The sequence below is a fragment of the Equus przewalskii genome, chromosome 15 (genome assembly GCF_037783145.1).
Source record: "Equus przewalskii isolate Varuska chromosome 15, EquPr2, whole genome shotgun sequence".
Taxonomy (NCBI): domain Eukaryota; kingdom Metazoa; phylum Chordata; class Mammalia; order Perissodactyla; family Equidae; genus Equus; species Equus przewalskii.
In genome coordinates, this window is record NC_091845.1 from 33,590,212 (window position 1) to 33,603,169 (window position 12,958).

The following is a 12,958-nucleotide window of genomic DNA, read 5'->3' on the forward strand; positions in this document are numbered from 1 at the left end:
ACATGGTGCCGAAAAATAAAATTATTAATTAAAAATCATGGACTCATAAGAATATTTAATTGTTTGCTGTCTTTTGGCTGATGAATAGAATGCATTAGACACTATTCACTATTCCACTTGGATTATTACATCCCAGGGAGTGTGTTATTCCTTTTAATTTCCAGGAACTTATTCAAATATTCAGAGTGTGCAAAAAAGAATGCTGCTTAGCAAGTTAAGGTTGAGTGTGACTTAATTCTGGGATTGACATACAGAAGCTCAAGAGACGGAGCCCATGGTATTTATAAAGCTGGTCTCGCCAAGCCTTGCTGTAGCTGCATAGCAGATAAGCAGTTGAGAAAAGCAGATAGCAGAGCTGGAGGCCACTGCAATTGAGTTCCCGCCCCATGATAAAGCACAAATAGATTAGACCTGTGCAGAGCCAGATGAGTACATAAGGAACACTTGCCAATGCAAATAAGACTAAAACAAGAACACATTGTTGGAATTTCTGCAACTTAGTTGTTAATCAAGTAGATCATGGCATATTAGGGCCTTTTAACACATGTTTTTGACATCTGGCCCTGTGCGGCTGACACTTAAATTAGTTTTGTGATTGACAGAGAAATATTTTGTAGTACTGAATCATCAATAACACTTAAAAACATTATGGTGCTTGCTGATGTTTTTGTCATTGATGCCCAGTCAATAGTACAAGTGCTTAGAGTAAATTAGCCTACTTTGCAAATGGCTCTGACACCTTCTGAATGTTAACACGCATACTTAATTTTATTTCCTTTCCTTTGAAGCCAAGATGATCCCTAATTTGAATTCTTATTCCTTCCATCAGCCTCTTTTTTTTTTTTAAAGATTTAAAAATTTTTTTTCCTTTTTCCCCAAAGCCCCCCGGTACGTAGTTGTATATTCTTCGTTGTGGGTCTTTCTAGTTGTGGCATGTGGAACGCTGCCTCAGCGTGGTTTGGTGAGCAGTGCCATGTCCGCACCCAGGATTCGAACCAACAAAACACTGGGGCGCCTGCAGCAGAGCATGCAAACTTAACCACTCGGCCATGGGGCCAGCCCCCATCACGTCAGCCTTCTTAATTGCCTGTTGTATGCCAGACAGTTTGCCCAGCCCTGAGTTAAAAGAGTCGTAGGATTCCGGTGCTGCCCTTTGAAAAGCTAGGCTGGGAGGAAGGACATGCAGTAAAACCATGTGAAGGGTGCCGAGTGGGAATAAATGCCACATGATTTGGCCAGAGCAATCCCTGGGAAGGTTTCCAAATAGTGAGGTGACATGATCAGTTTGGGGCTTTAAAAATGTCTCTCTAACAGCCATGTGGTGGAAGTGATGGGATGGAGAGGGCCTGGTGGCCAGGTGACCAGTCGCGATGCTTTTGCAATAAGTGTAGGCAAAAGGCAGTCAGGGCTCCGTTGCTGAAATTGTTAAAAGCCCTTGAGAGACTCACCATGCATGAAGGGTATTTCCTTCTTTTGTAGATCACATAATCACCCACTCCCCAATGTCACAGACAGAGTAAAGTAGGACTATAGCTGGAATCAAGAAGAAACAAATGTAGGCAATAAATAGACTCAGTTTTTCTAATTCCTCCCCCATGGTTGTAATAATATACTTCATTTTAAAGTGTTTTTAAATAATTGCAAAACAATAGTGGTCCTTTTTTTTTCCTTGAAAGGATTAGATACATAAATTATTGTCATTGGGGTAGAACAGTTGCTTCTCTGGGGGATCCTAAATCACAGGCTAAGTGTTCAAACTAACTTCCCTCTGCATCAAACACTGTTTTACAGTTGTCTTAGGTATCAGGCATTGTCTTAAAACTATACACTTACAAGAATATAAAAGATAATATCGAGATCCTTAAGCATAGTTCTTGCACCAATATTTTTTAACATGGCCATCCGAAAGGAAGTTCAGATATGTGTTGGGTAATTTGAAACAAATTTCAGATATCTAACTCAAATTTTACCCGAATGGAATTTTCCTTAAAAAAAGAAAGTTCTTATTTTTATATTGGTAAGGTTCTACATTTTTGGAAAACATGTCTACCAGCATAGTGTTTTCATTTCAGTTTTAAAGTCAAGGGCAGAAAGGTCCTCAGATCTCCTTGAGTGGCTCCAGGCATATGTTTGTGGTAGTCTGGTCTCATGGGCACGGCTGAGACTCAGACAGCCCTGGATGCCAGGGTGGGCCTTCTGTTTATGAGCTTGGTCACCTTGGATGAGTCAGCCAGCCTCTCTGAGCCTGGGTTTCCTCACCTCTACACTGCTACCAGTAGCACTGATTCAGACCCTATAGTTGTGATGAGAACAAGATGAGAGCACATCACAGCACCTAGCATGTAGTAAGCTCTCAATAAAGGAAAGCTGCTGTTTGAACTTTGCTCAAATTCAAGCGATGTTTTAGAGTATCTACTGACTGCCAAGAAGCCACTGAAAGAATATAGAAGTAAATAAACATCTGCAGACACAGTGGAAAATCACTTATAGAATGAGGTCGTTCTTTCCTTTGTCTCAATTTTGCGCTGTGACCCTAGTCCTAAGTCGTGGAGGACCTAGGTCCAGCCCTACTTTCATCCCCTTTCTAGCGAGAGAAGAGTCTTCAGAAACCAAGAAAGGTTCTTTGACATCAAATGGGAAAGCCAAGCAAAAAGGGTTGAACCAAGAGGTTGGTTCTGCTTCTTCCCTTTGCCCATACAAGGCTTTGGCAAGTCTAGAGTCTTGATACCTGAGCCTCCCTCTGCTGGAATTGCTCTTGGAGTTTTCCAGGTACCACCATGAACCAAGAGCTTGAACATTAAGGTCCCTTGCAAACCTATCATGCTAAGTATTGTTAACAAGGTGAAAGCTGTAATGATTGTCTTTCTCAAATGCTGTTATACACAGCCTCTCTTCACAAACCCAGTTTTGAATATCTTGTATGTGCTGATTCCTGTAGAGCATTTCTTTCTTTTTTTTTTTTAAGATTTTAGTTTTCCTCTTTCTCCCCAAAGCCCCACGGTACATAGTTGCATATTTTTAGTTGTGGGTCCTTCTAGTTGTGGCATGTGGAATGCCACCTCAGCATGGCTTGATGAACGGTACCATGTCCGCACCCAGGATCCGAACCGGTGAAACCCGGGGCCGCCACAGCAGAGTGCGCGAACTTAACCACTCGGCCAGAGGACCGACCCCTCTAGAGCATTTCTTACATTTACTGCTTATAATTCCCTTTTATAGCATACCTTGGCACACACAATGATGGGTTCTCACCTCTTCTTTTTGACAATTGCCTTACAGGAGAGAATAATTGAGCGTTTGAAAGAACAGCGGGAGAGAGATGATCGGGAAAGGCTAGAAGAGATAGAATCCTTCCGAAAAGAGAACAAAGACCTGAAAGAGAAGGTCAATGCTTTACAAGCCGAACTGACTGAAAAAGAGGTGAGCCTGGAAAAACAGATGAACCATGTTGCTAGCCCTGATAAATTGATATTCATGGTAGCCTCAAGAGACTAGAGACTTCGTTTGAGGTACTGTGTAAAGGCTTGGGGAAAATAGTTGTCTTTCCTTTGTAAAGCTGTCCGAATTCAAAGGAAAATATTTGCTGTACCTCCCTTCATTGGTGATGCCCCACGCCTATTTTCTCTACTCTACTAACTGCATACAGTGTAGCTCCTTGAAACTTTTCTTGATGTCTTATCACATTTGTGGGACTTAGAGAATTCTATATTTTTGCAATGTCCTGTGATCTTTTGCTTGAGATAAAACAGCATCAATAATAATAATACCAACTCTACTTATTGAGATCCTGTTATAGGCTAGTCCTTGTGTCGAGTGCTTTACTTTCAACTGTGGTTCTCAAACGAATCATTCTATATCCCCAGGTTAGGAGATGTGGTACCATGCGGGACCAAAGTATAGGTTAAATGTGGCTGCTCTTCTGGAATATCATTTTTACATTATGGTAAATAATTTAAAACAATATTTTTATGCTAGAGCAAACATGGATACAGAATACAAATCTCACCTATGTTTTTAAAGTAAAACAATGTATTTTAAAGAAATTTCTTGCTTGGGGATTATGGAGAGGATCTTTGGGCTATGTCCCCCATACTCTCAGGGGTACCTATAAACCCTTTACTTTACTTAGGAATACTTTGGTGGAAAAGTTCGAGAAGCAGCAATGCATATTATTTAATTCAGTCTCCAAAACTCTGAGATATATGCCCTTGTCCACAATTGATCCTTTCACACTTATTTTTTTCTGTAGGAAGTGTCCATCTCCTTTTGGGCTGTTACAATCCTTTTACCCTGCTGGGCTATCTCACCGCAGAGCTGTCCATTCCCCAGCTCCACAGTGTTGCCTCAGCCCTTGGGTTTTGGTAATTCTATACTAATTAAAGTACCATCTAAATTAGCAATCCAGGAGGGGAAGAATTGATGAGCAATAGGAGTTTTGAGGAAACTCAGAGGCAAAGTTCGTATTCCCTAAAATTTAAGCCCACTGGTTTTTTAGAGAGGAGATTATTTCTTTGTTATGAAAATAAAGAATGTAAATCTTCTTCCTGCCATTTCACTGTTAAGTCCAACTTGGGGGATCTGTCAAGACTGTGGTCGGTATATGACGGAAGGCACAGAAGCTTTGACCTTATTTGCAGCATTCTTCACTGATTCCAAGTGTTATTCATGGGTTTGCACCTTAAAATATACTTCTAATTGAAAAGAGATCTTGATGATATGATAAACCATAAGCTTTAAATGAAAATAATTTTGTAAACAATGCCTACATTGTATGAATTTCAGACAGGATTTCAGCAAACATTTATTGTTCCTGTATATTAACGTGCCTGCCGCTGAGCCGGATGTGTCAATTAAGGTTCCACCAGAAAAACAGAACTGTATTAAGAAATTTAACCATATTAAGAAATTTATTGCTAGGAATTGGCTTACATAGTTATGGGGGCTGGCTAGGCAAGTCCAAAATTCCTAGGGCGGGCCGTTAGGAAGGGCAGACTGGAAACTCCCAGACACGAGCTGATGCTGCAGTCCACAGGTGGGATTTCTTCTTTCTCAGGGAAACCTCAGTTCTGCTCCTAAGGCATTGCAACTGATAGGATCAGGTCCACCCAGACAGTGGAGTATAATTCCTTTACTTAAGTCAACTGAATGTAGACGTTAGTCACGTCTATAAAATACCTTCACAGTAACACCTAGATTCTGTTTGATTGGATGACTGAGGACTAGAGCCTAGCCAAGTTGACACATAAAGCTATCACACCCAGCAATTTTAAATTTATAAAGAAAAACAACATATAATTGTTGTCAGCAGGGAGCTTGTAATTTAGTTGGGGTGATAATGATCTTCACTATGACAAAACGCCTGGATTCTAAGGTCCTTTTAGTTCTGTGGGAGTGATATGATCAAGAGCATTGAGATTCTAGTCAGAGTCCTGGGTTTGAGACCTTTATCTCTGTTTAATAGCTCGGGAAGGGTCTTGGAGAAGACGCTCAGCTTGAGTGAGCCTCAGTTTCTTGACCATAAAAAATGAGAATGGCTAAGCTGTCACTCAGAGGGTTGTTAGGAGCTGGGTTGTTTGCTGGGTGATGGTGGTGGTCTCTTCATCAGTAAGGTTATTCCAATGCCCAGGAAGCAGCCCAGGTGTAACATATTTGGCATCTTCCTTTACTGAGTGGCCACTGTGTGCTTATTGTCTTCCTAAGCTGCAAATGGATATAAAGGAGATGCACATTGTCTGAGTCTGGGTGAAACCTGAACATTTTAGTCACATAGTTGGATGTTGCTAAGCATTTCCTGTTTGGTGGTGGACCTTGCCCTCCTAGCTAACCAAGTTATATTTTGTGATATATGCAAGTATTCATTTCTTTATTGTTTGGAATCCAGGGAAGCTCTTGATTTCTGGGTGTGATTGATGAATGGAACAGTTTAGGGAACCCCATATCTGAGCTGGGGAGACTCATTATATCTGCTGAATCTGGATTTACAAAGGACTGGAACATAAAGCCTAGTCTAAATTTTAGTATAATTTAATCTTTGATTCTATGGAAGATGTTTGTAAAACCATTGGTCATTTTTCTGTTAAAGAAATGGAATTTGATAAAAACTTAATAGATGCTTCTTTTATACTTGATTTGTCCTTTGGGGGAGAAAAAGCATTAAAGCCAGTATTTTCTTTCATATTTGTCTTAGAGTCTGCATGACCTGACAGCAATAAATGTAAATGGAAGGTTCAGGGTGTCTGTTTTGCCATGACATATAAAGACCACCTTGGGACTTACATCATTAGCATGACTTTGAGACGTGAAACATGCATTTTCTGACCACATCGTTTGGTCACATTTGATTCTGCTGCAATTAGATCCTGCTCGGTTCTGTAAGCTGGCCAACTTTAATTTCCTGGCCAGAACCAACTATTGTTACCTTAGTAAGACTATATTTACCCTTTCTGTCTAATGCACACTTTATTGCTATGTATAGAATCAATGTTTTCAAATTGAAGACATTGCTGGTAGAAATTGCAGTGTTTTACTTACTAGTGTTCTTTTCCTTTCAGTCTAGTTTAATTGACCTCAAGGAACATGCATCTTCATTAGCCTCAGCAGGGCTGAAAAGAGACTCCAAATTAAAATCTCTAGAAATAGCCATTGAACAAAAGAAGGAAGAATGTAGCAAATTGGAAGCACAGTTAAAAAAGGTAAGCGAAGTCTAAGAAAAAACATATTCATTTTACAATGAATTTATAAAATGAGAAAGGAAGAGACATTTTTCAAAAGAAACAAACCCCGTATCTTTTCCTGTCTGCTGATAAAAGAATTAATAAACACTCTTAACTTTATTCTTAAGAAGTCTGCATCAAATCTGTCTGTGAACCTGAAAAGTTATCTTAGGTTTCCTGTCTGAAAAAAACTTGAAAAATAGATGAAAATAGTAGTGGAAGTGAAAAATAGTCTAAAAACCAGCTCTTATTCTCTGGGCAAAGCTTATCTATGAGAAAAGATAAATGGAAATGTTTGCAACAAACCAAAGAATCCAGGGGCCCCATTATATGCTGATAAAATTTTACTACTTTCAGAAGTAGGTCAATTTTTGTATTGGAACTTTGTAAAAGTTTACCTGACGCTGAATTTCAGGCAGTTCACCAAAATAGCCAAGTCCCTAGAATATCTGTTGCATGACTGTTTATACTTGACCAAAAATGGCCTTATGTCTAAGAAAGCTTGTTGTATGTAGAAGGCTTTGGAAAAGAAAGCAGGATCTTTACATTGCAGCATTAACATGTTTTCTCTGAACTGGACATTTTTGTGGAGTACATTTCCAGTCATGCATTGTTCCTTTGACTTTTTCCCTGTGTTGTTTGGTACGTCTGCACTCATTGTTCATATAAAACTCATAACATTATGAGTTTAAGCATTTTGTTTCCCTTTGACAACTTATAAACTTATTCAAAAAAGATATAAGAATCTAAACAATCAAACAGAGCATATAATAAAATTTGACTATGTATAATTCATAGCACACTGGAATGGAGATTTATTTGTTAACCTTATGAAAATATATGATATGGACGATAGGGATGTGAAAGCATCATATGTCTGTGGAGAAATTATTCTGGATATTTTAAAATTTAATATACTATTTTGTATGGTGCAATATATAACTGTAATGTGATTATACCGTGTTCACTTTACTATGGAACTTTAGGAAATTGCCATGAGAAATTTCACACCAATAAAATCTCCTTACTAATGCAGGAAAAGATAAATATACAGATCAAATCCTTTTACAGCAAAACAGCAAGAAAATCTCCATATTGCAAATCTGTTTCCCAATCCACTCATCTCATTTTTTTCAAGCAATATCTAGTCAAGTAGAAATCTTGAACAATAAATAGAAGAATTTAAATTGCCCATTTGAGGATGTTTAAATGGAGATTGACTTGGCTATTTATGCATTGGGTGTATGATATACATTCTTGACATATATATAAATGTATTCTGCAATGTGTTATACACGCATAGGCATATCAAGAAGTGAACGTATAAAAGGTACTTTTTATTTAATGAACAGTTTTGTGATCATAGGCAGGCTCTAAGAGAACTCTGTGAAAGAGAGAACTCCATTGGCTCCATGTGGTGGTCTTTTGTGTTATCTCACCCAGTACCTTGCCGTGTACTGAGACTGGAAGAAGGACGACCTCGAATAGACCTGGGCATGAAAGATGCCCTTCATCAACTCTAAAGGGCCATTATGGAGATGAGGGCACCTCATATGTTATTTCTGCAGATACATACTTGACACCCTCCTTTTTAGTGTCACTCATCTATGGAATTTGAAATCCTCTGGTAATTAAAAGGAAGAGGTTCATGTATTGATGCTTATAGTTCCCATGTATATGACTTGACTAGTTAAGTCAACATCCGTGCAGTTCAATTTAGTTTCTTTCAACATAGCTATGGTCCACCCCAAAAATCACTTAGAGCATGTGGTTTTCCTAGACTCTCAGGTACACACCACATACTGAAAGTCATAGACCAAATTCTGTAAACATTTTAGCATTATTCCTGACGACATTTTAACATTCTGCCATATCACCAGGATTAAAGGAACAAATATGGTTGTCTTGCTGTAAAGGGACCTATTTAGTTTATGAAAAGATAACTTATTTCTAAGTATATAAATAATCATTGCTTATACTATCTCCTAAATGCACAGTACAGTGAGATTAAATAGGGTAATTATAATTTAAATATTTTTATACCTAACCTGCAGATGCTGTTTTGTTGTTTTTGGCTCTCTAGCATCAACTAAATTCAAAAGTTTAAAATACCTTTTCTAGTAGTCTTTAATTTCTGCTAATAAATAGTTCTGTAAAAACCTCAAGTACCCATCACCTTAAAAAGAATTGAGATCTACATGAAATATTTGAAAATATAAGCCAACAGTATGTGAATACACATATAAACACATCATTTACTCATGGAAAAATAAGCAGCTATAAAAGCTTAAGGAGTGTCTGGACCTCTTTTTAAATAAAAGGGTATGTGACTTGTGAATAAAATGTAAAGGGTTGCTAAATGAAAGCTGAAAACATAATGATTTTATTATGTCATAAATAAACCATGAATTCCCAATGGAATTTTGCTCAAGATTTGTGACCCTCCAGGTATTTTTGCCTTAAAATCTACGCAACATCGTAGATGTATTTAGCTGAACAGAAACCTTTTCTGCCAGTGACAATGGAATCCAAATGGTGATTTAAATTTGATTTTGTCTTATGAACAATGCTTGACATTGGTAAGGTGCATCTTTACATAAAAGTTTGTGGAGAACATTCACACACGTTGTTACTTTTAACTCTTTACTATACTGTGTTAATTTAAGACATCTTCAAATACTTTGTGATGCAAAATGGTTCTAGGCAGAAAAGGAAGTATCCCTTACACATTGCATCCCTTCTCTTAAAAACAGTACAATCGAATATTCATGCCTGAGGAAATCTTTGCTGATATTAGTGAGGCTGATAAAAGGATACTAACAAAATGACGCATAACTACTAGTTATGAGTGTGCTTTATAAATTAGTGCATTCGTTAGTCTTAAATAGATACCTAGGGGTTCAGAAGAACCTAATTAGTAATGTGTGGATCATTTTATCTTTCAAAAGAGTGTTTGATGTTTAAAATGTAGAAGTCAATTTATATGACTAGAAATCAATTGAGAAGCAATAGCAATTCAAAACGTTATGATTTGTGCTATTTGGTAATTTTCCGATTAACATCATGTTTGAGGAGGGTTTTTTTTTAACCATGGTAAAATTATCATTTACTCCATCAAAGCTGAAGAAACAAAAATTCAGGCTCTTCAAAGGTGCTTGTCTTAGCTTGGCGAAGTGAAAGTTCCTACAGTATTTCACCTTCTGCACCTTGATGTTGAGCCCCAAATTAATGAGGCAGATATTTAAGAAATAGGACCTGAGAGTGCTATTTAAAATATTATTTAGTACATTTAAATCCACAAACATTTAAATCTCCTGCACAAAATAGACAAGAGAGCATCACAGATTCTAAAGCACTTGGAACATAATTAAATAGAATAGTCACTAAAAATTACATTTTGTATTCATTGTGAACAAACAGTAGAAACTGGTAATGGGCAATGGATAATCCTGTATTTTGGTTCTTTTTATTCTTCCTGCTGACTTGAATTTTTTCTTCTCCCATTTACTGTTAATCCTGTAATGTCTTGCTTACTGATATTTTGCTATTGCTAACCTGCTGTTTGCTGATCTATATTTTTCCAAAGTTAGACTGAATAGAAAATTCAGGCTTGTGTTAATATAAAAGAGGAGCTATAAATTCAATGATAAGATTTAATTAATCTTTTATTATTACCATCTTTGAAGTTCAGGTAATAAATTGCAAGCTTGGCCAAAAGTACTTCTTCTGATTCATTGCTAGAGGCCAGCACTTCATGTATCATCAAAAGTGGACAGCTTTCTTTATTTCATGGGTTATTTAACTTGAGAAAGGGAAAGTAACACAAACCTTAAATTTCTTATTCCAGCTATTCTTTTTTAGGAGCCAAAGTCAACATTTCTGTTTCCCTAGAGCCTCTCACTTTCACTGTGGAATGTTGAGAAACTGAAATTTCTTCTTTTTTAATGACCAGTTCGTCTGTGCAAATGCACTGGATTTGTTAAGCTAACGCTGTTTTTCTGGATCTTTCCTTCTTTCCCTGTCTGTGCTTCAATGCCTCCCCAACTTTGCAATGTAGCAAGCTGAGCAGTTGTTCAATCAGATGTACAACCCAGTAAGTCATTTCTGAAAGTTCCCGCTGTAACATATCAAAGCATGAGGATCCATTGATCACATGTCACGGTGTGCCATTCTGGGGAGGTTTCGAAAATATTTATGAGTCTTCCCATTTCCGTTCTGTCGAAAGAAATGACCAGTGCAGAGCCCACTGCCATTTCTTTTGAATATGAAATTTAAAAATTAAGAACTCGAGGAAATATTACCAGCTCTGTTATTACCTTTTTCTTAACTTCAACTCTAAAAGCAGAAGTCAGCTGTAGATCTAGGCTCATGGAATTCTTTCTTAGATCCTTCAAATGTTGACTTATCTATGCCAAACGGGTTAGCATTTGTAAAATAGCAAACAACTTAGCGTCTATTACATTCAAGCGCCAGAAGTTAAAATAGGTTTAGGTTTAAAAATAGGGCCATGCTCTTTGAGATTGGTAAATGCCTAACATTATCGTGGGTTTTGTAAGAGTTAAAAACATGTCATTTGGCTCAGGACAAAATAAAATACAGCCTCCTAATAACAGTAACAATTCTGATCTTAGCTTAATGGTACAAAAAACAGGTAACTAGTAAAAGTATGTGTAAAACAGCCCAGATGCCACCACTAATATTTTTGTCCTAATGACAGGTGTGCATTTATATGAAGCTGTTTATTTGTTTCTTTAACTTAGGGTTAAAGAGTTTTTTTGTTTTGTTTTGTCAACTCAAGTGACTTACCGGGAGAAATATTACATAAAGATGACCGGGGTTTGTCATTTGGCAGATGCGATCTTTGCTATCATGCATTCTAAGTACCTCCTACTTATAAATTCCCATCCTGGGGAAAAGGAATTGCATGGATAAAGGAAACAGTTCAGCTAACAACTTTTTGTTAAACTGCTGCTCCAGGAGACATATACCATGATACACAAGACGCTTGGGTGTATTTAATTAGCTTCAGCCTCCACCTTCTATTCTTTAAAACAAACTTTATTTTAGCAAATAGAATTCCTCAAGCCCCGTTAGAGCATCTTTATTAACCTCCTTTCCCCAATATACTTTTTAGCAGAGCAGCAAAAATAATCCATGTTTCCTTTCCCGTAACATTTGAATGGAAGTGTTAATAAGCAGGCTCAAGACAATGGAGAGGTGAAGAAAGACAAATAAGATTGAATTATCTTCAAGCTGGAAAATTGACCCTGGGAAAAATGGATGTTTTCTTTAGATCATTTTAAAAAGGTGTAAAGTAATCCCACTGAAATTGTTTCACACTTACTAGTTAAGGACGGGAGAAAACCTTAAGTATGTCACGTTTTGGGTGTGTACAGGACAAATGGGGAGAGCTTTGTTTCCGCAGCAGCAAAGGTTTACCAGGACCCCGATAGGAGTTCACCATCCCTGTCGAGATCAGTAGGGCCAAAGAAATAGTTCTGTTAACTTTTAGACCATTTCCAGAAATGTTGATGACAAGGACTTCCTGGACTTTGCCTTTGTTTTCACCCCAGCGATGGGTCTCTAAGATGCAAAAGTGAACTTTTCCGTCCTTTAGGTGACTAATTCAAGAGTCATTGACTGACTTTTCTCCCCAAGTTAATTAACCTAACCCATTGTTTTGGCATCCTGGGAATATAGCCAAACCCTCATTACTTTAACTCCCCCTGTCTGCAGATATTCTCAGGGTCCAACTCTTTTTGGACCGATAGGGGCACAGCATGATGGATTTTACATTCTTCATAGTCTGTTAAAAAAGGACTATGTTTTTACAGTGGGGAATTTGCGAAAGCACACAAGAGAAAATAAAAATGACAGGACATCTCACTACAGAGTGTTAGGAACATTGGGTTTTTCCCGACCCAGACGTCTTTTGGTTGTTATTGTTCTCTTCTCTCTTGCTTAATCCTTCTGTTCTTTCTCCTCTTTCCCTCCCTTCCTCTTTCTGACTTCCTTCTTTCCTTCCCTTTCTTCCTCCCTCTCTCCTTTCTTCTCTTTTGTCTTATCTAATACTCTATTTCTTTTCACCAAATTGTGTCAAAGTGTTTATTCAGTTTTATATCCTATTTTTAATAATAGCACCAGAATTTTCTGATATAATTGTCTCCTTCCAAAACTCTATTTTAATGATTGTATGATACTCCACTCTATTTACTCATTCCCCTAATGTTGATCATTTCTTCCTT

At 37.6% G+C, this 12,958-nt stretch overlaps 1 protein-coding gene across 31 annotated transcripts in view; it reads left to right on the forward strand.

The window, feature by feature from the left end:
• The window catches only part of ERC2 (ELKS/RAB6-interacting/CAST family member 2), a 904,903-nt gene that overhangs the window by 416,890 nt on the left and 475,055 nt on the right, over nt 1–12,958 (forward strand). For 20 of the 31 annotated variants that reach the window (XR_011526902.1, XR_011526903.1, XR_011526900.1 and 17 more), the window contains 3 exons: nt 3,280–3,420; nt 6,552–6,692; nt 10,771–10,806. Coding sequence is in view for 16 of the 31 variants with exons in the window: in XM_070574931.1 (XP_070431032.1) it covers nt 3,280–3,420; nt 6,552–6,692; nt 10,771–10,806 (318 nt within the window). In the remaining 15 variants the exon portion in view is untranslated. The remainder of the gene's footprint in view (nt 1–3,279; nt 3,421–6,551; nt 6,693–10,770; nt 10,807–12,958) is intronic. The other 11 variants (XR_011526912.1, XR_011526913.1, XR_011526908.1 and 8 more) reach the window with 1 other exon arrangement.